The sequence below is a fragment of the Prinia subflava genome, chromosome Z, assembly GCF_021018805.1.
Source record: "Prinia subflava isolate CZ2003 ecotype Zambia chromosome Z, Cam_Psub_1.2, whole genome shotgun sequence".
In the NCBI taxonomy this organism is placed as follows: domain Eukaryota; kingdom Metazoa; phylum Chordata; class Aves; order Passeriformes; family Cisticolidae; genus Prinia; species Prinia subflava.
The window spans coordinates 101,623,997-101,647,483 of record NC_086283.1 but is presented as its reverse complement, the minus strand read 5'-3'; the positions used below and the strand labels follow the sequence as shown (position 1 = coordinate 101,647,483).

The following is a 23,487-nucleotide window of genomic DNA, read 5'->3' as shown; positions in this document are numbered from 1 at the left end:
TCCACGGGGCTGCGAAGGACCCACGGACCTGAGAAAAACACGGGGCTCCGAGGGATCCATGGACATGGGGGATCCATGGATCCAATGGACCCAAGGGGCTCCTGGGAGCCCATAGGGATCCGGGGGATCCATGGACCCGAGGGATCCACAGGGCTCCACGGGCTCCCTGGAGGCGAGAGATCCATGGAGCCAGTGAACCCAAGAGGCTCTGACAGATCAATGGACCCAAGGGATCCAGAGGTCTCTGAACGACCAACGGACCCGAGGGATCCACAGGGTTCCAAGGGATCCATGGACCGAAGTGATTCACTGATCCGATGGACACAAAGGGTTCTGATGTCACCGCGGGGCTCCGAGGGATCCACAAACCCGAGGGATCCACAGACCCCACAGACCCAAGGAGCTCCGAGGGACCCACAGAGTTTTGAGGGACCCACGGACTCGAGGGCTCCACGGGGCTCCAAAGGATCCATGGGCGCGAGGAATCCACGGACCCGATGGACTCAAGGGGCTCCACGGGACCCACGGGGTTCCGAGGGATCCATGGAGTCGAGGGATCCACAGGCATCCAAGCGATCCATTGACCAGAGGGATCCATAGCCAACGGATCCAGGAGGCTCCAAGGAATCCCAGCAGCACTGAGGGATCCACGGGGCTCTGCGAGATCCACCGGTGCGAGGGGTCCGCAGGGTTCCGCCGGACCCGAGGGGCTCCGAGGGATTCGGGCTCCCGAGGGATCCGCGGGCGAGCCCAGCGTCGGACGCGGCTGCCGGGAGCCGGAGGCCACGCCCACGGCCACGCCCCCTGCCAGGCCACGCCCCGCGGGGCGGGCACGGGGCCGCAGGGAGGCCACGCCCCCACTAAGCCACGCCCCACTGGACCGCGCGCGTTACGCCGCGCTCCCTACTTGCCCCGCCCCATCAAGCCCCGCCCCCTCCGTGGGCACCCAATGCGCGGCAGCAGCGGAGAGGCCACGCCCCCATCAAGCCCCGCCCTTGGCCAATGAGAGAAGGCCCCGCCCCGTAAGGCCCCGCCCCAGCAGTGAGGGGAGGCCCCGCCCCCAGCCCCGCCACGTCTCTCTCGGGCGCCGCTCCCGCTCCCGCTCCCGGTGTCGCTCCCGGTCCCGCCCCGCTCCGCCCTGCCGGGCCATGGCGTTCACGCTCTACTCGCTGCTGCAGGCCTCGCTTCTCATCGTCAATGCTGTGGCCGTGCTGCACGAAGAGCGCTTCCTTCGCCACGGTGAGCTGGGAGGGCCGCCCGGCCTGGGAGGGTGGCCGCGGTCCCCACCGCCGCTCCCTGCCGGTGGGAGCAGCAGCGCGGGGGAGGGGTTTGGGCTTCGGGTGGGTTTGGGCTTTGGGCATGAATTCCCAGCCGCTTCCGTCGTACCTTTGTCTCTCTCTCTTTTTTCCCCGCCCCGTAACTGTCCTTTTTTCCTGTCCATTTTTAACTGTTGCACACCCTTCGTGCCGCGCCTGGCAGTGTTTGGCGTCGTGCAAAGGTTTTCTTTTTCTTGTCGTGCCTGGTTCTTGAGATGAGATGGCGCCTCTCTGTCCGGGGGTTCCCAGGGCTGGGCATCCTTGTCCTTCAAAAGAAGGTAAAGCCCTGCAAAACAGAGAAATTCCACCGACAGAGATCTGCAAAACCGTGGAAAAAAATGGCCAGTGATCTGCGGTTTCTCAGTTCATTGGTGTGGACAATCCTGACTTCTCCACGTCAGGCTGAGCCAGGATTTTTGGCAGGAGTGCAGAAGGGCATCCCTTTCTCGTGCTCCCCGGTTGTGTTTGCGCCAAGGGATCTGCTCAGTTTGGGTTTGGACTTTTCTTTTGCTCTGCGGACGAGCAGCTGGAATTAAAAAAGGGAGATGTGGGCACTGGTGGGATGGGTGGGAAGCCACTTCTCAGCCTCGTGAGCCTTGGGAATATAGCTCCAGGCTCATCCCAGTGGGAAGCAGCAGCTGGCAAGGCTGGTGAGGGAGAGGACTCGCTCACCACCCTCAGTTTGGTGCCAGGGGGATGAGAAAGGGAGAACAAAAATCACTCAGAAGTCTCTGGAGAAAGGAATGCTCAGCTTGGGGAGTGGAGCTTGGGATGTTGGGAGCTGCTCCTCCCCAGAATGGTAAGGGCTGCAACCAGCAGGTCTTAGAAATTCCTGGACACATCCCTGGTCCCATCATGCTGTGTCTGGGCATCATAAAACTGTAAGACTTCCGATGTGGTCAGAAAAGTTCCTTTTTTTTTTTTCCCCCCTCGAAACTTCTAATTTTTTTTTTTTGCAGCAGTTGCAAAAACCATCACCCCTGTCTTGGAATTTGTGCTGGCCTTTTTTCTCTCATGTGGCCCCTTTCTCAGTGGTGAAGCATCATCACTTCACACCCAGCAATTATTTGCTGTTTTATTTTCAGGACTGTGAACAGGCTGCAGTTGGTTTAGGGTTTATTTTGACAGATTTTTTTTTTTTAAGCCCAGATGAACTCACGTGTTACTCTGGGCATGCAGGGAGCAGTGGTGTACTAAAAAGGTGAGAGTTTTCTTTACAGAAACGTGGATTTGTCATCACTTAACGTGAAGTTTAACAGATTTCAGCCTATTGTATTAAAATATGTCCGTGAAATAAGGCTAATTGGGCTGTCTGTCTGTGTTAGTATAAACTACATTCGTGATAGATTGCTGGTTAAAACTGCAGCATTTGTCGTGTGGTTTTGGGGTTTTTTCCCTAAGCTGTGTGTCTGTTTTTATGTGACCCAGTTGGCTGGGGAAGCGACCAAGGGATTGGAGGATTTGGAGAGGAACCAGGAATTAAAGCACAGCTGACAAACCTCATTCGATCGATACGAACCGTGATGCGAGGTAAGGGCAGAGCGTTTTCTGTTATTGTTATGATTGTTATTACAATCTGTAATGTCTTGTTTCTGCATTAATCTGTACTTCCTCTGGGCTTGGACTCTCAGCAGGAGGGTGCAGGCCTCACCTAAAGTGCCCTAATTCTGGTAAAAGTGCAAAAGCATTCCCTAACTCTGGCTTGTTTCTCCTGCTGAGCTTTTGCCTTCCCTTGGAGTTCAGCAGTTGTCAGTCACCTTGTCTAAATCCAGTTTTATGGAAGCACCTGTGAGGGGAATGTAATTCCTGGGTTTCTGAAAGGCAAGCCAGGCTTATGTGCCTCAGAAGATGAGGAAAAAAATATACTTAATTTGCAAGTTACTGATAGTTCTTCATTTTGAAGGACACCAAAAATTCATTTTGTAGACGATGACAGAGAGGGAGTAACAAATCATAACCTGTCTTGCCTACCACTGGGTAGAACCCAAAACATTTACTCTAAAGTGCATTCTAAAGCCAAGGACAGAAACTGAATTTTGGATGGTTTACTTTCATAGAGAGAGTTATTTGTGTTAAAGGTAAAACACAGCTAGAGGCTCTGGATTAAAGTTAAAACAGGCTGCTGAAAAATATTTCTGCTGTTGCTTTCTACTAAAGTCTGGTATCCTAGGATTTGAGCCTGGCTTCTTCCACTGCTCACAACTTTACACAGGAAAATTAAGTGTATTGTTAAAATTTTGACTGGTTCTGCTCCTTCTCCCAAGGTTATATGAAGCACTGTCATTTTGTGACGTGGAAAGGAAAATTTTCACTATTAATTTCTCCTTTTTTCCCCTCTGCAGTGCCATTAATAGCCCTGAATTCCATCACAATTGTTCTCCTCCTGTTGTTTGGTTGAAGACACCCAGCAGAAACCCTCTGGACATCCAAAGAAGCCACCACTGCTTTGAGTTCCCTGGGATCCAGCATGGTTTAACTGTCAATCTGACATTCAACTTAAAATAATAAAAGACACTGTTTTTATTTATCTCATTTCCTAATGTTCCCTTGCAGTTTCATTAAGCAGGATCACGGGATCAATGCAACAACGCTGCAAACACGTTGGACTGTGACCAGTTCTGTTGCTGCCTGATCATAGTGTTGATTAATTATTAGAGTAAATGTCATAGGATGTTGCAGTGACTGGCAATGGGATGCAGCTTTTAAATGCCTCGTTACTCAGGGATGAATTTCCTTCAGTACGCTCTACAATTTGTTTTTAAATTGAGGAAAACTGCAACGTGTTTGTTTTCGTTGCAGTTACTACCACGGAACTGTTTGAGGGAATATGAATTAGGCTCTGGCAAAATGGTATAAAGAATACTTTGTTATACAGGATTGAAGTCCAGCTGTGATATGGAGGGAGATAAAACCAGCTGGGTAAAGTCCTGGTTCAGGTTAGCATTGAAAGCTGAATTTTCCTGCTTTGATTGGGGATTTTTGTCTTCAAATCAGTATTTCATACTGATGGTAAAGTCAGATGAAAATAGGTGCAATTGCAGTGGAAAATCTAAAAAAAAATTAAAATTCAGAAAAAAAGCTGTACCTAAAGCTAGGTAACTCTGTGTTAACTTTGGGGATATTAGTGATTAACATTTGTTACTCTTCTGTCAAAGATTGTTATTATACTTTTTAAAATATGTATTAAACTTCTGCGTGGTGATTACTGTGATCGATGTGGGGAATCATTTGTATTCTGAGCTTCCTGAGAAACGTGGGAGGGGAATACCCTGTGCTTTTCAAATGCATCACTTTGTGAAAAACCCACGAATTTGCAGCGTCTTCTGTTACTGCTCCTTCCCCTGCCCTGCATCATCATCATTTGTTAAATTAACAGCTTTGAAAGCACAACTGTGTGTGTAACTTTGCAGTTCTGTCACAGAGAATGCTTCTAATTGCTTTCCTACCAGTCTTAATTGAGACATGACTGCTGAGTTAGGTCTGACTTGGAAAAGGTGATTCTTGTGTATCTTTTTAGAGATGTTAGAATTCTTTGTCTGTATCTCTGCTAAAGTGTTTTACTTCCATTTTAAAGAGGGGAGGCCAAGGGAAACCTGGTAGTTTGATTATTTTAAAGCAGCTTAGTCAATCATCTCCAGATGTCTTGATGACTAAAGCATACGCTGGTGTATTTGAAGAAGAATCTGTAAAACATGTATATGCATTTAATGATCTTCAATCACAGTTTTTTGCAGCGTCAAGTACATCCAGGAGGAAAGTTTTATGTTGTTTCCTTTTTTTCTTAGTGATTTTTGTAAATAAATCCTGAATTTCCAAGCTAAGCACTCTCTTTCCTAACTCTCTCTCTCTCTGTGTGCAGTGGGGATATCTCCAACCTCTGCCTCGTTCTGTTCCAGATGCCAGAGTTACTGCTGGTATTTGAAACACGTAGTTTTTCCTCCTCCCTGTGGCACTTGGCAGTGTCACCTCTCTGGTTTATGTAGCAAACCCAGTGGAACGTGGTGACGCTGTCCTGAGGCACAACAGGATCTCCAGGACCTTAACATTTTTAAAGGACCTTAACATTTTTAAACGTGTGGATCTGTCTGAATTAGATTCCTTACGATGACCTTTGTGTCTGTCAGAGGTGATGAGGGTGCAGGGGCAGTGTGTGTGTGGAACATTTTGTATTCCTGTGAAATTTTTTAGGAGAGAAGAGCAGCAGTTGATGTTTCTGTGGCTGTGGCACTGGGAGTGAGAGCACAGCGGATCTGTGACTCCATTCCCACATCTCTGACTGTCAAAACTAAGGATTGCGAACAGCAGCTTTAAAATAAAACGGGTAAAAAAGTGATTTTCTCCTGGCTGTGCTTCCAGAGGGGCAGAGCCACGCTGGAGGCAAAACTGGGACGAGTTTCACCCGGCAGATGAAAAATAGCGATGGAAAGTGGGGCAGCAGCCGAGGGTCAGGTGTGCAGGCAGGGAGAAGGGAGAGTGATTTATTAAAATATGAATATTGATCTAATATCAATATTCAACTGTGACAGACAAAAGACTCTTTAACAGTTCAAGTTAGAAAGTGTATGTTTATTGCCACGCCGGGCAGTGTGTGCGTGTTCATAGCTCTCTAATGGGCACTGCAAAGATCATTACAAAGCCTTTTATTTACAAAAATGTTGAATACATAAAATACAAATGCATATTCATACCCTTGTCACTTCCTCTACTCCGCTTCATGTGCTAATTGACAACAAGGTGATTAAGCATGTGTAGTTTGTTCCCTGAAATGGGTAGGTGGTCCTTTTGTGAGGAGTGGTCACCAAAAGGAGGAAGTAAAACGAGTCTTCCTCAATCTAAACTTTCAAACTTTTCAATGCAGATGTGATTGATGGATGGTAGAACTCCCTTTTTCCTGTTTTCCAGGACTATTTCAGTGGTTTCTGGAAACAGGAGTTGGTGTTGTATTGATTAGTTTCTCTGACAAGCAATGAGTTATTAAATCCAGGGTAGCTCATCTTAAATCCGCTTTCTTTTAACCATCCTTCAACTTTTAACTGATTTCAGCAAAGCTTATCTATTCATTTCAGCTAAACCAGCAACATCTATTGTTAACTGTAACCTTAGCTTTTCTCAAAGTTTCAAAATGAGTGTCTCAAGAGGGCGAGGGGAGTGCAGGGACAGCCCTGGAATAACCTCGCTGCTGCCGTCCCCTCACGTGGCTCCCTGCAGTTCTGGAGCAGCTCTGCGGCTGAAACTGCAAAAAACAATAAAGTTATTACATATATACACACCCTAGCAATAGCCTGTAAAACTAGATATGGAACTCATACATCTATAGGTTAAAATTCATGTTGCAAAGATGTTTAAGCCCATGCAAATATGGAATTATAAATATAGGTATAATAGATATATATTCACATATGGATATTATAAGTGGATTAGTCACTATGGACGTATAATGGATGTAATTTAAAACATTTAATTGTAGATATATAATGGGAATAATTTCTTCCCAATATCCTATATGTGTATATTTTTATATATAGGATATATAAAATATATATATATATATATATATATATATATATACACAGTAGTTATTATGGATATATTATGGGTATAATATATCCATATATAGATATAACGTATTTTGTATATAACGTTTATATATGTATATATAAAGAGAATCAAAGTATCGATATACGTATACATTGTTATATATAACATCCAAACAGGACATAATATACCCATAATATACAGATTATTGATACAGTATTGATAAATGGTTTATGGATATCCATAATATGGATACAGATATAAACACGTCCATACAGGATATAAGGGATATAATTTACACGATTTATGATCATATCCACGTAGGATATGATTATCAATTGTACGTATAGGATGAGAAGGCTGTAAAAGGAATAATAATAGGGAAATAATGCATAGAACGGGTGTAATTTACACAATTTATAACCACACCCACGTCACGATGCGGTGCGCGCCCTCAGGGCCCCGCGGGCTGCCCGCCGCGCTGCCTGTCGCGACAGCCGGACGCCGCCCGGCGACAGGCCCGCTGAGGGCTGGGGTCGCTCTTTGTTTACGACAATAATCTTTACACTCTAATTTTTATTCTCCGCGCTGCCGGCGGGCGGGGCTGCGCGGGCGCGGCTCCGCCAGGACCCCGCGGGCGGCGGGCAGAGCGCGGCGGCGGCGGCGGCGGCGGGAACAGGTCAGTGGCGGGGGAGCCGCGCGGGCTGCTCCCCCCTCTCCTCCGCGTGGGCGCGTCCGCCGCCTTCCGCCGGGAACGGACGGGCGGAACCATCCGCGTCAGGAAAAGGGGAGGTCGCCGCGGCCTGGACTCCCCCGGTAGGAAGTGGGCCAGCCCGTGTCCCCGTTGTGAGCTGGCGGGAAGGGGCGGTACCATGCGCGCGAGACGGGGGTTTTGTGGGACGAGAGGGCACACTCCTGTGCCATCAGAATCCTTCTGTCGAGAGACATACAAGCATATATATTTATAGAATATATCCCTCTTCGTCTTAGGTTGTGTCTTTATTCCTCGTGTCCTTGTCCCAGAGACCGGGGCTGAGGGGTCCCTTTGTCCTGACAAGGTGAGTTTCTGTTGGGATGTGGCTCTGTAAACTCAGGTTCTGGAGGCCTTTTGGGAGTTCCTTGGCAGTTCATGAGCTTTTTCCTTAAAATTAGGCTGTGCTGGAAACTGGCTCTGCAGATAACTTCCATATTTACCAGATAAATACACTCCTGTGACCAGGAGAACTGGTGGACGTGTAGTGTAAAAATGAAATAACAGTAACTGTAGTAGCAGTAGTAGTAGTAATAATAATAATGATAATGATAGTAATAATAGTAATTTCCGTTGAAATTGATGAAGCTCCTTTAGGAATTCTGTTTTCAGCTGTGTGTCATTAACATTGAACTTTGGCTTTTGTAGAAACAGACGTACAGTAAAAGAAGCACATTTGTTTGTTTTTATTGCAGAATTCCTGCAGGGAACCTGCAGGAATACTGGTAGTGGAATATCAAAGTTTCCTGTTGTGTGTGTGTTTTATACATGAGAGAGCAGGCTCACATGACCATTTATAAAACTGTCTGCAAAGATAAAGCTGACAGAAGTTTATTAGGGCAGGTCTCACTCATGCTGGTGACTATTGTGTGTTTTTTTAAAGCACAAACATGCTAGGTGTTGTCTGTAACCGAACCAGCTGAACACAAAGTTGTGGTCACTTGTAGGGCTGGCAGATCCCAGAGTGAGTACAAGAGACCTTAAATCCCATCCCATTCCAACTCCCTGCCATGGCAGGGACACCTTTCCCTGTCCTAGGCTGCTCCCAGCCCTGTCCAGCCTGGCCTTGGGCACTGCCAGGGATGCAGGGGCAGCCACAGCTGCTCTGGGCACCCTGTGCCAGGGCCTGCCCACCCTCCCAGCCAGCAATTGCTGCCCAATCTCCCAGCTGGTGCTGCCCTCTGGCATTCCCTGGCAGCCATTCCCTGTGTCCTATCCCTCCATCCCTTGGAAATAATCTCTGCCTTTCCTGTCAGCTCGTTCAGGTACTGGAAAGCCAAAATCAGTTCACCCCAAAGCTTGTCTGCTATAATCCCAGCTCTCTCAGCCTTTTCAGATGGTTGTTGTCTAATGAACAGGAACAAATCTTGCTGTATTGGAGCAGTATTGGGCATTTTTGAGAAACAGCTCCTCAGACTTGTTCATGGGGCGAAATGCAGAGCTTGCAGCACACATGAGGGGAAGTGTTTGTTTCTGGAGACTGGTCTTTAGCCAGGTGACCCAAACATCACCTCTCTCTTCCTTCCCTGGTGCCTTCACCCTTCAAATGCTTGCTTTTATTTTGAGCTGAGTCTGAGGAACCAGAAAAACTGCCTGGCTGTCCCTTTGGCAAGAGCATGGAATGACCCTTCAAGGTGCTGGATATGCACAAGCCCTGACAGCTTCCAGGCTCAAAATCTGCAAATTCCTGCTACGACCAAGCAGCCTCAGCATGGCTGTGGTGTGGGCTACATCACCCTAGGTCTCTCCTACAAAAATAAAATTAACAATATCCACTTCGGCAGAGCATTTTGAGCTTTACAGCCAGAGCACTGCATCTTTATTTTCACTGCTGGTGGCACTTGCTGAAATATTCTTGCTGTGGCCTTGAGGCAGCAATCCCACACCTAATGACCCTCTCACCAGCACCCTGGAGTTGTTCAGAGAACTTTATTCTGTTTTGTTTAAATGCACTTCAAGAACAAACCGCTCCTGATTTCCACAGAATCTGTGGGCAAAACAAAACACATCAATGTTTTTTCTTTTTTTAAATCCTGCCTTTTATCCCCCTATCCAGAGGGGCCCATTTGATACTGGGAGTGGTGTTGGCTGCGAGTGAGGTGCTTGTGGAGCCCCTGGGTGCTGCCTATGAAAAAAATGAGGTTGACTTTCTTGGTAAAATTTAAAAAGTTTAATAAAAAGACAATTAGGAGACAGAATAAAGCAAAATAGGGCCGGGTGCTTTGCATTCAGCCAAGAGCACAGGGGCTAACTCAGAAAACATTTCTTTAAATGTATCAGCATGTTGCATATTCATATATCCTCATGCATTATTCAAACATTCCTTTGAGTTTAGATGTTCTCCTGTTTCAATTCCCCACTCCTGACCTACTGTCATTCCATCTTGCAGGTCAATCATTTTTATTTCTCCTTGTGGCTCCACTCTGTCCTCCCACTCCCTGATAACAGATGATCAATAAATTCTTCCTTTGGGGTTCTGGGGTCTGTCACCATTATCTTCACCCTGATAGGATAATGCTCTTCATCCAGATAGGATAATCCAAGAATTTAGGGGTATTTCCTGATTATCTGTACCATTCTCTGAGTTGGCTACATGATAAAAAAAAGCATGATGCCTTGGAAAGCTGACCTGAAACAGAGACTGGATGGAGCCTGGGAATAAAGTAGGGATTTACTGAAAGGGCTCCAGGATCCACCGTGGGCAGGACAGGGCCTGACCAAGGCTGCACCCAGGGTGGACTAAGAATGGTCACAAAATGGGCCACTGGTCACTGAAATCTTACATTTTTATAAGTTTAGGTCCATTTGCATATTGGGGTTTAATTGCCCAATTACAGCTTCAGGTTGTGAGGTCCCATCCTTCTTGTTCCTCCCTCCAGCCACCCTTGTTTGTGCTTTTGGGCCTGAAAATTGTCCTTGGTCCTCTGTAAGGAAAGGATTTGTTTTGTCTACTTGCTCTGTGAAGAGAGCTTGCTAACCGTTAATATGAGGCTCAGAACTGCACCTAAGCAGCACAGAATCTGAAAAACATGAAAGCTAAAACTTAAGGCATCACTATCTACCATGCTGTAGCCCAGGAAATATATATATATATATAAATCACACTACTATTTCTAAGGTTGGTTAATAGCAGAAACAAACCGTATTCACACAGCAGAGTTCTCTAACATTATACACGTGACATTCACTGTAATATTTGCAAGAAGTCAGTATTTTGCTGTGTGCTGATGTCCCTGTCCCTGCCGTGTGCCCAGCCCTCCGAGGCGCGATGTCGGCGCGGCGCGCGCTGAAGGCCGTGCTGGTGGATCTCAATGGCACCCTCCACGTCGAGGACTCGGCCGTGCCAGGAGCCCAGGAGGCCCTCAGAAGGCAAGTTCCCCTTTCTTTTTTTGTTTTTTTTTTTGGGTTTCCTCCGGGAGGTTGTGTTGGTGCTGTTTGCACGAAGGGGTGGGTGAGCGGAGCAAACGCGCGGCCAAATCCTTTCACCGTGTGTTGAGGCAAAGGGTGGAGATGCTGGTGTCACCTGAGCCCCTGCTGGTTCCCCCAGTGCCTCACTGTGTTTCCTGAGCCTTTTCTAGACATAAAACTCTCAGTTTTCAAGGTGTCTCCTGATTCAAGTTGAGTTGAGTTCAGGTGAATTCCCCCAAATCAGTTCAACTGAGCTGTTCCTCGGGGCTTTGTTTTACCTACAGGGACCTGATCTTCTGTCAAATCTTTTAGACCTGTGCTGAGATAAGGTGGGATGACAGAAAAGCTTGGTCTAGGGAGCAAGGCAACCTCTGCAGAGTTCTCATTTCATTCAGACAAGGCTTTTCTCAGTTATTACTATTTTTAAAGTTTCTTTCTGCTAGGCAGACATCCTCATCTTTTTTACTTTTATAGGGATTTCAACACATTAATAAACAGGACAGTTAAGTTAACTCATTCTTATCATCAAAGGGTGCCTAAAGATACTGAGGCACAGCAAAATTATTTATTCCAACCAAGTCAGTGTTGAAATAGGACACAAAATCCTGGGAATATTTGTGGTGTTTTCCTGGAGAAGACATCTTGCAATGGACGAGGAAAAATTCCAGAGTGATAGGTGATACTGTGGTGAATGGAGGAGGATACTTTAAGATTCTTGGGCACTAAAGTTTAATCAGGATATAGGAGCAGGACTGAACTCTCTACTGGAGCTGAATTGGGTTTCATACAGCTGGACTGTTGCTCAGAGGAAAAGTTCACAGAGGGATTAGGAAGCTGCATTTCCCACAGGTAATGCTGTGGAAATGGTCATGTCCTTAAGATGTAAAATTGCAAGGAAGTAAAGACTGCTAAAACACTGGGTACTCAATCATTGCCCTTTCACTCTCTGCACCATGTTTCCTGCTGCAGGGAGAGCTTGTGCCAGGTGAGAGTCAATGTTCTTCAAAATCTATATAATATATATGTTCTGTCACAGGTGTGCAGAGCAGGTGTCAGAGAACAGCCAGGTCTTTTGGCTCAGAGGTTTGAAAAAAATTACCATCCCACTCTCTTTTCTGCCAGTCCCATGTCCCTGTCTTTCCCAAAGAGAAGCTGAAAGGATGGCATGCTGCTTGCTTGGGGAGCAAATGGAGAGATGCCCATTTTAGGGTTATTACGTTCATAGTTCCCTATTGAGGTCCAGAGGGAAAAATCGTATTAATTTTTATTTCATTATCAACCAGGAGACTTTTTTACCAGCTCAAACCTGTGAAGGGTCAGTGTAAAACAAGAGATAAACAGGAGAAGGAAGTGGCAGGTGCAAGCAGGTCTCCAACTTTATTCTGGTGTTCTCCACACAATCCTGATGGTTGTGTTTGTTCCTATAGCAACAGAGAAAGTGATGGTGGGGGAATAATTAAAGGGAATGCAGTTGAAACTGTCACTTAAAATTATTTGTTTTGTAGCATTTACTGTCAGCACAGGGCAATAACGTGGTTTTATGTGATACTGGTGTTCCTCAGGAAAGGGGGAAATGGTTGCAGAAGCTGACATAAAACCACCACCAAGGTAACACAGGCTCCTGGAGCATCCTGAATGAGCCACAGCTGCTGGGAAATTCACCCAGCAGCGGAGTTCAACGTATTAATTCAGCAACAAGCTTCTTTTGTTTGCTTATTTGGATCAAGAAGTGGGACTGGCTTATTTATTGTGTAGTTTGAATAAAAAGGCTTTTCCAATCACCTATCATAGATGTGCTGGCTGCTGCTGTGAAGAGGGGGTTGGAGTCACTGTTTTACTCAGGAATTTTTGTGGTAGATGAGGGAGAGGAGAGGAGGATGACTTGTTTTAGTGTGTGAGGTGCAATTATTGCTATCTGTCCCACACCACAGAAGTTTTTGCGTGGCACCAGTCTTCTGTGTGATCTGTTCTTCTGCAGCCTTTAGGTCTGTCTTTAGCCCCAAAGAGAAGCACAGGTGTGAGAACAGGAGAGGAGCCTGTGCCCACTGTGCTGGTTTGAAAGCAAAACCAGTGAGAAGCTCCAAGTCAGAAATACAATTTAATAGGAGAGAAAAATAAAATAAAATAAAGTAAAATAAAATAAAATAAAATAAAATAAAATAAAATAAAATAAAATAAAATAAAATAAAATAAAATAAAATAAAATAACACAAAAATACACTGACAGAGTCAGAATACAACCTGACACCCTGTTAGTTAGGGTGATGGTAGCAGTCCAGATGAAGCTGTCTTGTTGAAGCTGTGATCCTGCAGAAAGGTCTGGTCGCTCTTGTCCTCTGGGAATCCAGTGGGTCAGGCCCCTGTGCTGCCCCAAATCCCAGATTATATCCAGGTAGGAATGCTTGGCTCCTCCCCCTGGGTGGAGCATCTCACAATGGGATGATGTAATTTTATGAGTCATTGGGTCCGTGATATCCCATTAAACAGAGAGAGCTCCCGAGGGAATTACCTGTGAGTCAGGGCAAGGCCTTGGTGGCCCATTAACAGGAGATATCCAGAGGGAAGGAGCAGGGAAACACTGCCCCACCTGGTTCCAACAGCTCCTGAAGATGGTGATGGATTACACACTTTGAGGATATCTTCCACTGTGACCTAGGCCACCCCCTGTGCCCCTCTGTCCCCTCCCCAGGCTGCGTGGCGCCCCGGTGACCGTGCGCTTTGTGACCAACACCACCAAGGAGAGCAAGAGGGACCTGCTGGAGAGGCTGGCGGGGCTGGGGTTCGACATCGCAGAGCACGAGATCTTCACCTCCCTGACGGCAGCCAGGAACCTCCTGGAGCAGCAGCAGGTGCGGCCCCTGCTCCTGGTGGATGATAAGGCCCTGCCTGATTTCACAGGTGAGGTGCTCGGGAGACGACTGATTAGTGAGCAGCAGTTAGGGAACAGCTAAGGGAGTGTTGTGCTCTCGATCGTTGTGGTTTGGAAAGGTAGGTGTCTGTCAGGGAAAACTGGATTTTTTTTGGAATGGACAATGTAAAACCCCCTCCCTCCAAATTATTATAATTTTGCAATTAGGAGCGTTTGGGCAAAAATATGAGAATAGGAATAACAGTTCTTTACTAGGAATATTAAAAAGTACAAATGCAGTAGTACAAAAAAACCCAAACAAGCAAACAAACAAACAAAAGTCCTAGAAAACCCTGACAGAGTCAGGAATACGACCTGACACCCTGTTGGGCAGGGTGTTGGGAGCAGTCCCAATAAATCCTCCTGGAGTGACAGATGTGGTTCTGTTGGAGTAGAGATGATCCTGTAGACAGGTTCAGTGGTGGTGAGATGAGTCCAGTCTTCCTCTGGGAATCCAGTGGAAAAGAGGATGCCTGGGGTCCCTGTGTCCCCATTTTTATCTGGGCAGGGAATGGTTGGCTCCTCCCCACTGGGTGTTCCATCTCCCAATGGATGATGGAATGTGTCAGTCACTGTGAGCCTCAATGGCCCATGAACAGAAGATATCCCCGAGGGTGGGCAGTGGTGGCAGAGATCACAAACACTGCCCCACCTGGTTTAACAGCTGGGCTGTGATCAGAAGGCATCCACCCTCCTCCCCTGGAGTTACAAGAGATAAAGAAAAAATAAACCATCCCCCAACTGCTTTCTACAGATGAAATAGAATACACTTTGGTTTTTTTGGTTACATAACCCAAGACAATCATCTGTAGACCACCGGCCATGGTGGAGCCTGAAATGTGGAATTCTGCAGGGTCATAAAGGTCCTTTCTTCATTTTAAAATCAAACATCAAACTGCCTGAAGTTGTATCTTCTTTAGGAGCAGTGGAAATGGCAGCCAAAGCCTTCAAATAGTCAGGAATTCAGGTAAAACTCAATACTTTTCATTAATTTCCAGTGTAAAATATGAAGTAATAGTTACCACTAGGTCACTGGGGCTTTATTGGCACTACCAGTGCTGTTTTGGTTTTTTTTTTACAGCAAAGATATGTCAATTTGTGCAATACCTGACTTCCAACAGAGGTTTTACTCATGAAGAGCTGAACAACCAGTGTGTAGGCACACGCAGCAGGCTTTTTCTCTATTAACAGATTATTTTTAAATGCAAAATCTCCAGGAAATGATTGCTTACCTTAAATTGAAAATTTAGGTTTCAGCCCATGTACTTGGATACCTTCACTGGTGACACAAGGTTCATCACCCTGACTCCTCTAAATTGTCATCCCTAAAGACTTGGTTAAAACCTGATTTGCTTTCAGATGCTCCCATTTCCCTGCTTCACCAGTAAGGGGAGCAGAAAATGATGTGTTCTCACTTGGACATCAAGAGTAGCAAAGATACCCACACTTGTAACATACTCAGTGCTGAAAACTGTACAGTGCACACTCATTCTTTTTTATTTAAAGTCAGGGCAGCAGATGTATGGATGGCTTGGCCTAACCTTGCCTTACAAACTGAAATTTTTTGGCTGTGTAATTTAAGCATGTTCTAATCTTGCATGTTCTAATCTTGTTAATCTTAACATCTTAGTCTGTTAAATTTTGGTGCCATAGTCTGGTCAGAAATCTTCAGAGAGGTCAATGTTCATGAGAAAAGCCTCTGTGAGAGCAGTGAAACCTGGTAATCTGTCCTACCTAACATCATATCCAGAGAAATGTGTCCCCAGCAATATTCTGTATTTGTGCTCCCAGGAAGGCTTTCCTGGATGAGAAACAGCAGAGGCAGCAGCTCTTTCACTGACAGCATTTAAATCAGCTCAGTCTCCATGGTTTTGAGGATCTCTCCATCAGTTTTTCAGGAGCTGATGCTAATTTTGTAAAAGATGGCACAGAGAGAGATATCATGGGGTCACGCTGGTGCCTCATCTGCATTGCTTGGGTCTGGAGTGGGTTGTTTGGTTTGTTTTTGCTACGAGGGCTTTGGCTCACATTTCCTCAGTGCTGCTCTTGGAACATTTAAGTACAGTGGAGAGTGCTTTAAATTCCTGTTAGTAGCTGCTATTGAGCTGTTCTTGGCTAATCTCTCTATTAAAGTTGAAGAAATGATGAAGGCAGATGAAGGAATCCTTTTCCAGGTTTAAGGACTCAGATGCATCCAGGTGATGTCACGAATCCACCGTGGCACCTCTGAGTGGATGTTTTGCTGGCAGAGCCAGCTGAGAGACACACAGCAGGAGACTTTAGCCAGCAGAGCCAGCCAGGAGCTCAGGTTGTCCTGGTAAAGGTGCAGAGGGTGTGTTTGAAGGTGGAACAAAATCCTCAGCAAGTGCAGGATGCAGCTGACAACGTGCCATTAGTAAAACCCTCCTGCTGGTGCTACTCTCCTTCCACTGCTGGTTCTGTCCAGGGGTGGAGCTGCAGTGGAGCTGTTCCCAAGGGCACTTTGAAAAAAGACCTTTCAGAAAAGCCCAGATTAATCTAGGATAACAATTTCCAGGCTGTGCTGCAGTACCATCTTTATTGGTATCAGAATCAGACTGATGAGTGGAACAGCAGTCAGTGGAGTCTGCTGTGACTAGAGGGAATAGAAAAACTGGATGGGATTCACTTGAATTCCTGCTTTACTGTCTTACAAAGCACATAAATATGTGTAGAGAGGCATTCTCAGGTGGCAAGCAGTCATTCAACTAAAAAAGGGATTTTTTGTGTCCTGCTGCATTTCTTTGGGAACAGTGGCAGAATCATCCCACAGCTGCTGTTAAGACTGTCCAGCTCCTGGAGGATGGAACAGTCTGGATAGACCAGCACCTTTTCCACAGATGCTTTCTTCATCTGTAAAAGACATAAAAGCAGACTCTGGTACAACTGTGTCGGAAAATGTTTCTTTTTGCCTTGAAGTGATTAAATGCACTTTGCTGACTGTCGGCTGCTAAATGTGAATTAAATCCTGTCTGCTCAATCTCGTGATTTCCCAGGGATTGGCACGGATAACCCCAATGCAGTGGTGGTGGGACTGGCTCCTGAGCACTTCCACTACGAGATGATGAACAGAGCCTTTCGGTAAGGCAGGGGGTGGAGTGGGGGCTGCCTGGTGCTGGGCTCTCCTCTTCCTGGGAGGAAAAGGGTGGTAGGAATATCACACGTCATGCAGCGTGGGAGGGAGACACTAATCTTGGTGGATTTCAGGATCTTCAGGGAGTCCAGGCTGCATTTTTACAGCTTTCAGACTGAATAAACTGCAGAAGTACATTGTCACTGAGGGGAAAAGTTAGCAATTCATCAAGGGGAAATGCACAAAAATAGAGTTGTGGGGGAAAACTCACAGAATTATTTGGGTTGGAAAAGACCTCCAAGCCCAAGCTGTGCCTGACCCCCACCTTGTCACCAGCCAGAGCACTGAGTGCCATGTCCAGGCATTCCTTGGACACCTCCAGGAATGGGAACTCCAAACCTCCCTGGGCACCCCCTTCCAGTACCTGACCACCCTTTCCATGGGGAAATTCCCCCTCATGTCCGACCTGTACTGCCCTGGCCCAGCCTGAGGCTGTTTCCACTTCTACAAGAGGAGAGGCAGATTCTGTGTTCAAAGCCCAGCCTTCAGAGCCTGTGTGCTCTAGGGAAGGAAATCCAGTATTTAAGGCAGATTATTCCTTGCCTACCTAATGCAGAATGTCCAGCAGTATATTCGGGAGTATCTTCTGTTCAGGAGTGGCCAGCACAACCTGTCAGGCCAGGTGGACTGTGGAGCTGATCTGGAGTGTTTAATTTTTAATGCTCTTTTTGCCTCTAGGCTAAGTCAGATAGACTCCCTCTGTGACCATCCATCAGCCAGGCTGCCACAGTGTGGCAGAGCCATGTGTGCTTCTCTCTGGTTCTGGCTTGACTCCACACTCTGGATTTTAACTTGAAAAGCCAATTCAGCTTTCAGACACTGGATGTGAGCCTGTAGCTGACTGTAGCCCTGGTGATGTGTGTGATGAGCCCTTTCCTGTCTTTGCTCAGAGGATGGTGGCTACACAGTTTTGCACCTTGAAATCTGGTGAAAACCCTGATATCAAACACCTTAACCTGCCTCTATAACCATAAAATTCGAAGAGGGAGTATCAGTTACTGCCCACCAGTGTCTTAGGGAGGTTTCTTGGAGCAGGAGGCCCATGCTGTCCTCATCTGCTGCCAGTTCTAGGTTACATCAACAGATGTTGACCCAAACTGACCCTGTCTGCCTCATTAATGAACCTTGCCAAGGGTATTGATTTTGGGTTTTACTTTGGGTCATGAGTGCACTCTTAATTTCACAACTGCATGAGCTTAACCTATTGAGTATCCCAGTGCTTACATCATTTTACTGATTTGTATTTCTGTCCTGAATTTATTAGTTGTTGAATAATTTCCATTGTTTGCTTCATGCTGAAGACCAGGACACCTAAATAAACCCAGGATAGACTCTTTCTGAGCTGTAACACCTCCCTGATTTCTTCTGGGTGTTTCCCCCACTCCTCTACAGGGGATAAACTTTTTCTGGTGTCAGTTCTGTTAGGCCTGATGGAAACATTGACCACTGGCACATTCTCTTCTTGTCGAGCCTCGGCCATTCCTTCTCCTTTACTTCTCAGATAATTAAGTCACTTGGGATTTACATTGAAAATGGAATTGCATTGGGATTGCAGAACTCTGAGGTGAATCTGATTAAATGCAGGTATCTAACCGCAGGTTCCTGTGTCTGTTCTGGTGAAATGGGGTCTGGAGGGATAAGGGAGGCACTTCAGGGCTTTTTTTTTACCTAATAGTGCTTAAAATAGGACAGTTGAACTGTGCCCTAGGAGTGCCTTTTCCTCTGCACCAACTGTGAGGAGCCCAGGCTGACTAATTACGTGGTAGGCAACTATTCCATTGACACCCAACATTAACTTAGGTAAATCTAACCCAACATGAGTCCCAAAACGAGGTACACAGAGTCTGGCTGTTCTCCAGGCACCACTTGAAATGACTGAGACTAAATTTCTCTTCCTATATAAGTGGGATTTTGGTGCCACATTTTAAAGAATTCTCTCAGGTGAGATCTCTCCTGCAAACTGCTGAACATAGTGGTTGTGGTGATGCTGTCAAATTAAATTTTTCTGTGTCCTAGAGGCATCCTCCCATCGTGAACATGTCTGGCTGCTCACAGAAACACAACCCAGCTCTCTTCTTGTTCAACTTGCTTTGGAATGCATTGATTCAATAGGAGTGTTTTGTGATAATTAAGCAAATGAAGTATCATTTATGTCCTGCTCAGAGCTTCTAGGCTGCTCTGCAGACATCCTCCAAGGAGAATGCAGCTCACCTCAGCCAGCCTCTTACAACAGGGGCAAAGCAAGACTTTGATTTCTTAAAGGCTTTTGTTCTGTTTTGTAAATCAGGGTTTAAGGGGAAAATGAATCCTCCTTTCTGCCCTGAGAACAACAGCCAGTGTTTTACAGAGATTGGAGTGACCTGCATTGCCTGGAAAGTGTAAAATCAAAGGGAAAATGCTTGGCAGTCCAGGTGCTGTGTGGAGGGCTCTTGTTGCACTGGGAGGGGAGGACTGCAATAATACTGCTGTGTTTGGTGGGCCAGGGGCATTCCTCTAGAGCAGCACCTGCACAGCTTCCCCTGGCTGCAGGACAGGGGATGCAGTGTCTGCTGTGAGGAAAACCTGCAGGGCACGTAACAGGAATGTGAGAATCAAAGAAGAGGTGCAGGTTTCGTGGAAGAGAGCCTGCTCAAACTCCCGGGGTTAACACGGAAATTCAGAGGGACGTGAATGTGGCGAATGGCTTTGAGGTTTTTTTAATGTAACTTGTTACTGTAATTCTTTCAATGCTAAAATACAAAGTTAAAGGCCAATGATTCGTCTGGTAGCTGTAGGAAATTCTTCCCGGTGAGGGCAATGAGGCCCTGGCACAGGGTGCCCAGAGCAGCTGGGGCTGCCCCTGCATCCCTGGCAGTGCCCAAGGCCAGGCTGGACAGGGCTGGGAGCAGCCTGGGACAGTGGAAGGTGTCCCTGCCATGACAGGGGTGGGACTGGAAGAGCTTTCAGGTCCCTTCCAACCCGGACCATCCTGGGATTGTGTGAAAGCCGCTTGAGGCCTTCAGTTGTAAATATAATCCCTTTAATATAATTTTTGTTCTCTCTCCTTCTTCGCTTCACTCTCCAGGCTGATTTTGGACGGGGCTCCTCTCATAGCCATCCACAAAGCCAGGTACTTCAAGAAGAAGGACGGGCTGTGTCTGGGGCCTGGACCCTTCGTGACGGGGCTGGAGTACGCGACGGACACCAAAGCCACGGTGGTGGGGAAGCCAGAGAAGACTTTCTTCCTGGAGGCTCTGCGGGGCACGGGCTGTGCCCCCGAGGAGGCCGTCATGATCGGAGACGTACGTGGGCACAGACCCTCCTCGCCTGCCCTCCGTGCTCTGCAGGGCTGCAAAGGGGGTCCAGAGGATGGAACTGTCATTGCTGGAGGGAAAACGGAGCTGGGAAGGGGCTGGAGCCCCAGGAGAGGCTGAGGGAGCTGGGAAGGGGCTCAGCCTGGAGAAAAGGAGGCTCAGGGGGGACCTTGTGGCTCTGCACAGCTCCTGACAGGAGGGGACAGCCAGGGGGCTCTGGGAACAGGGACAGGAGGAGAGGGAATGGCCTCAGGCTGGGACAGGAGAGGTTTAAATTGGATATCAGAGAAAATTCCTTCATGAAATAGGATTGTGAGCACTGGCTAGGGCATTGATGGAGGCCCCATCCCTGGAGGGGTTTAAAAGCTGTGTGGATCTGGCACTTGGAGATACGGGCAGTGCTGGGGGAGTGGCTGGACTCAGTGATCTTAGAGGGGCTTTCCAACCTAAACAACTCCATGAAAGTTCACAGGATTTAGTGTGTAATCCATGGGGTTTTCCCTCTTACTTCAGTCACTATTTGATCAGGCAGAGAGCACACAGAAAACCACTCCTGTAACAGTGTGACCTATGGGGTAGCTGAAAGATCTGATTCTGTGTCCCTGCTTTTAAGTGATGTGCAGAGCAGAAAAGGTTATGGAATTGTCTGTGCCCACTAACCCACTGCTCTCCTGCTGTGTCCCAGGACTGCAGGGATGATGTTGGTGGTGCCCAGCAGGCAGGCATGCGTGGGATTTTGGTAAGGACAGGTAAGTACTCGATGGATCAATGATTTCAGGAGACAGTGATCTCACCTTATGCCCAGAAGGGAAGGTACCCTGAGCCCTGGGGCCAGCCCTGCTGCTGTGTGACAGCCCACCTTCCACATCCCTGCTGGGGATGCACAGGCAGAAGCAGCCTGTCAAGCAGAACATTGTGACAACAGGGCTAGAGCACAACACAGAGCCCCAGCTGAGGGCAGGGTGACCAAAGTCATACATGGGGATAGCTGCTCTTATGTGAATTTGTGCTCTGACTCAAAAATCCAGAGCAGTAGTCACAGAACAGAGGGAACTGTTACTGTCACATCTTAGATGGCCAAAATCAGTCACAGCAATGTAACCTCTGATCATGCAGGAGCTCTGGGGACATTCCTCAATAATTACACAGGTCATTATAAATGTAGGTTTGGTTTGTATGGAAGTGGAAGCTGGAGGGGTTGGCAGGTATTGTTTGTGTTGTTGATGGACCCATGGACTGGGTAAAGTCTCTTTGAGGTGGCAGCTGCTCATGCCACACCGTTGAAAATTAAGGCAAGTAATCCTGCTTTTCTTCAGAAGAGTCTTCAGAGAGGCACTCTTCACAGGAACTGTAGTGATAGAACTGGGAGTATTGACATGAAATTTAAGTTAGAGATTTTTGGAAGAAATTCTTCCCTGTGAGGGCGATGAGGCCCTGGCACAGGGTGCCCAGAGCAGCTGTGGCTGCCCCTGCATCCCTGGCAGTGCCCAAGGCCAGGCTGGACAGGGCTTGGAACAGCCTGGCACAGTGGAAGCTGTCCCTGCCATGGCAGGGGGATGTAATGGGATGAGCTTTAAGGACTCTTGCAACCCAAACCATGCTGGGATTCTAAAATATAATTATTTTAAGAATAAATATAAATATATAAATATATAAATATAAATAAATAAAAGAATACCACGTGGACATTTGCCAGTACAGCAGAGTGAACTGATGCAAATAACACTAGTTTTGGTCCAGAGCTAGAGGAATCTCCAGTAGGGCCCAGCATTTGTTCAGGGAAGCCTTGTGGGATTATTTTGGCTAGACGGGCATTTTCCTGGTTGGTATTGCTATGACAGGCTGTAATTTTAAGGAGGGAAAAACAAACAGAAAAGGGTACTCAGAGGAGTTTGGTAAAGGGATCTTTGTGTTAATCTGTTACAGGTAAATACCGTCCAGCAGATGAAGACAAAATCAAGCCAGCTCCCTACTTGACCTGTGAGAACTTCCCAGAGGCAGTGGAACATATCCTGAAGCAGATGCTGTGAGAAAGGGAAGAGCTAGCTTGAAGAAACATCTGTTTCACACCATTTCCTTCATTCTTGCTCCAAATATTAAGGTCCCAAGATCAGTGCATCCATCAGAAACCACCCTGGGCTGTGAGGGGCAGGGGATCCATGTGGGCCCAGCACAGTCACACACAGAGGGAGTGGGGCAGTGTTTTCTTATTTGTACTTTTCAAAGAATACCTGATGAAAAGCCCTGTCTGGAAAGCATCACCTTCTGCAGAGTAAGTTAAAGAATAAGTTAAACTGAAAACATGCACTGAAAACACTCAAGTAAATAAAGCTCAAACACCAGCAGAGCCTCAGTGGGCCTGTAATGATTTCACTGACGTTTCTGCTCTGCTCTGACTTAAAAGTAGAGATTATGCATGTTTAGAAGTGACTCCTAAATGAAAATATCACCATTGCTTAATAATAACTACTTTGGCTGTCTTTCATTAGAGCAGATCCTGTTATTTGCTTTTCAAATTTTACATAAAATTAAAAACTGTCAGCATTTTACAGATGTTTTAATTAGATGCTGTTATTAAAAAGAATGATACAGAGACAAAACTCTGGTATTAAATGCCTTAGAGACTGTGACTTTTTAAAATTAGGCTTCAGCAGGGTCCTATTAATGCTACAGTTGCAAAATTTCAGTGTTGTTGGGGATTTTTTTGTTATTTTTAATGTTATGGAAAAAATCTTTCACAAGCCATGGGGACAAATTCTAGTTTTTACAGTTGGTTAGCAGAGCTGTAAAATGAAATTTAATTCTGTAGCATGCAATGCTTTTCCTATGCACTACATCCCCCAATATGAACCAACTTTGTAATGATGGTAAATGGCTTTTCTGGTCCATTTGCAAACTGTAATAATCAAAGTCCTTTACAGTTGTTTTACAGTGCTCCTGTGTGTTAAATTATTAGATTGTAATTATGCATTACTGGAGTATTAACCTTATTGAAAATACAGTTTTGTGTTAATGAGCCATGCTGGTTCTTGTTAAACAAAACCATGGTGATGAATGAATTCCTCACATGTGACAGTGTCTCTCTGCAGCCTCGCTTGGTGGGTAGTTACTACATTCAGGTTTAG

The 23,487-nt window shown here is 46.4% G+C and overlaps 2 protein-coding genes across 4 annotated transcripts; both read left to right on the top strand.

Moving 5' to 3' along the window:
* The first annotated feature begins 1,044 nt into the window (after window positions 1-1,044).
* IER3IP1 (immediate early response 3 interacting protein 1) lies at window positions 1,045-4,527 on the top strand. The gene is made up of 3 exons (XM_063423852.1): window positions 1,045-1,239; window positions 2,745-2,846; window positions 3,659-4,527. Exons 1-3 carry the CDS (start codon window positions 1,149-1,151, stop codon window positions 3,712-3,714), a joined length of 249 nt encoding a protein of 82 aa, XP_063279922.1. The 5' UTR covers window positions 1,045-1,148; the 3' UTR covers window positions 3,715-4,527.
* Window positions 4,528-7,380: 2,853 nt separating this feature from the next.
* On the top strand, window positions 7,381-23,380 carry HDHD2 (haloacid dehalogenase like hydrolase domain containing 2). 3 transcript variants are annotated; one of them, XM_063423850.1, is made up of 8 exons: window positions 7,381-7,530; window positions 7,842-7,909; window positions 10,857-10,971; window positions 13,700-13,908; window positions 16,933-17,017; window positions 20,134-20,350; window positions 21,048-21,111; window positions 22,289-23,380. In XM_063423850.1, exons 3-8 carry the CDS (start codon window positions 10,871-10,873, stop codon window positions 22,390-22,392), a joined length of 780 nt encoding a protein of 259 aa, XP_063279920.1. In that variant the 5' UTR covers window positions 7,381-7,530; window positions 7,842-7,909; window positions 10,857-10,870; the 3' UTR covers window positions 22,393-23,380. The 3 variants fall into 3 exon arrangements, with proteins under 3 accessions (XP_063279920.1, XP_063279921.1, XP_063279919.1); XM_063423851.1 differs by lacking the exon at window positions 7,381-7,530 and adding an exon at window positions 7,555-7,667; XM_063423849.1 differs by lacking the exon at window positions 7,381-7,530 and having other exon boundaries at window positions 7,707-7,909.
* Window positions 23,381-23,487: the final 107 nt, after the last annotated feature.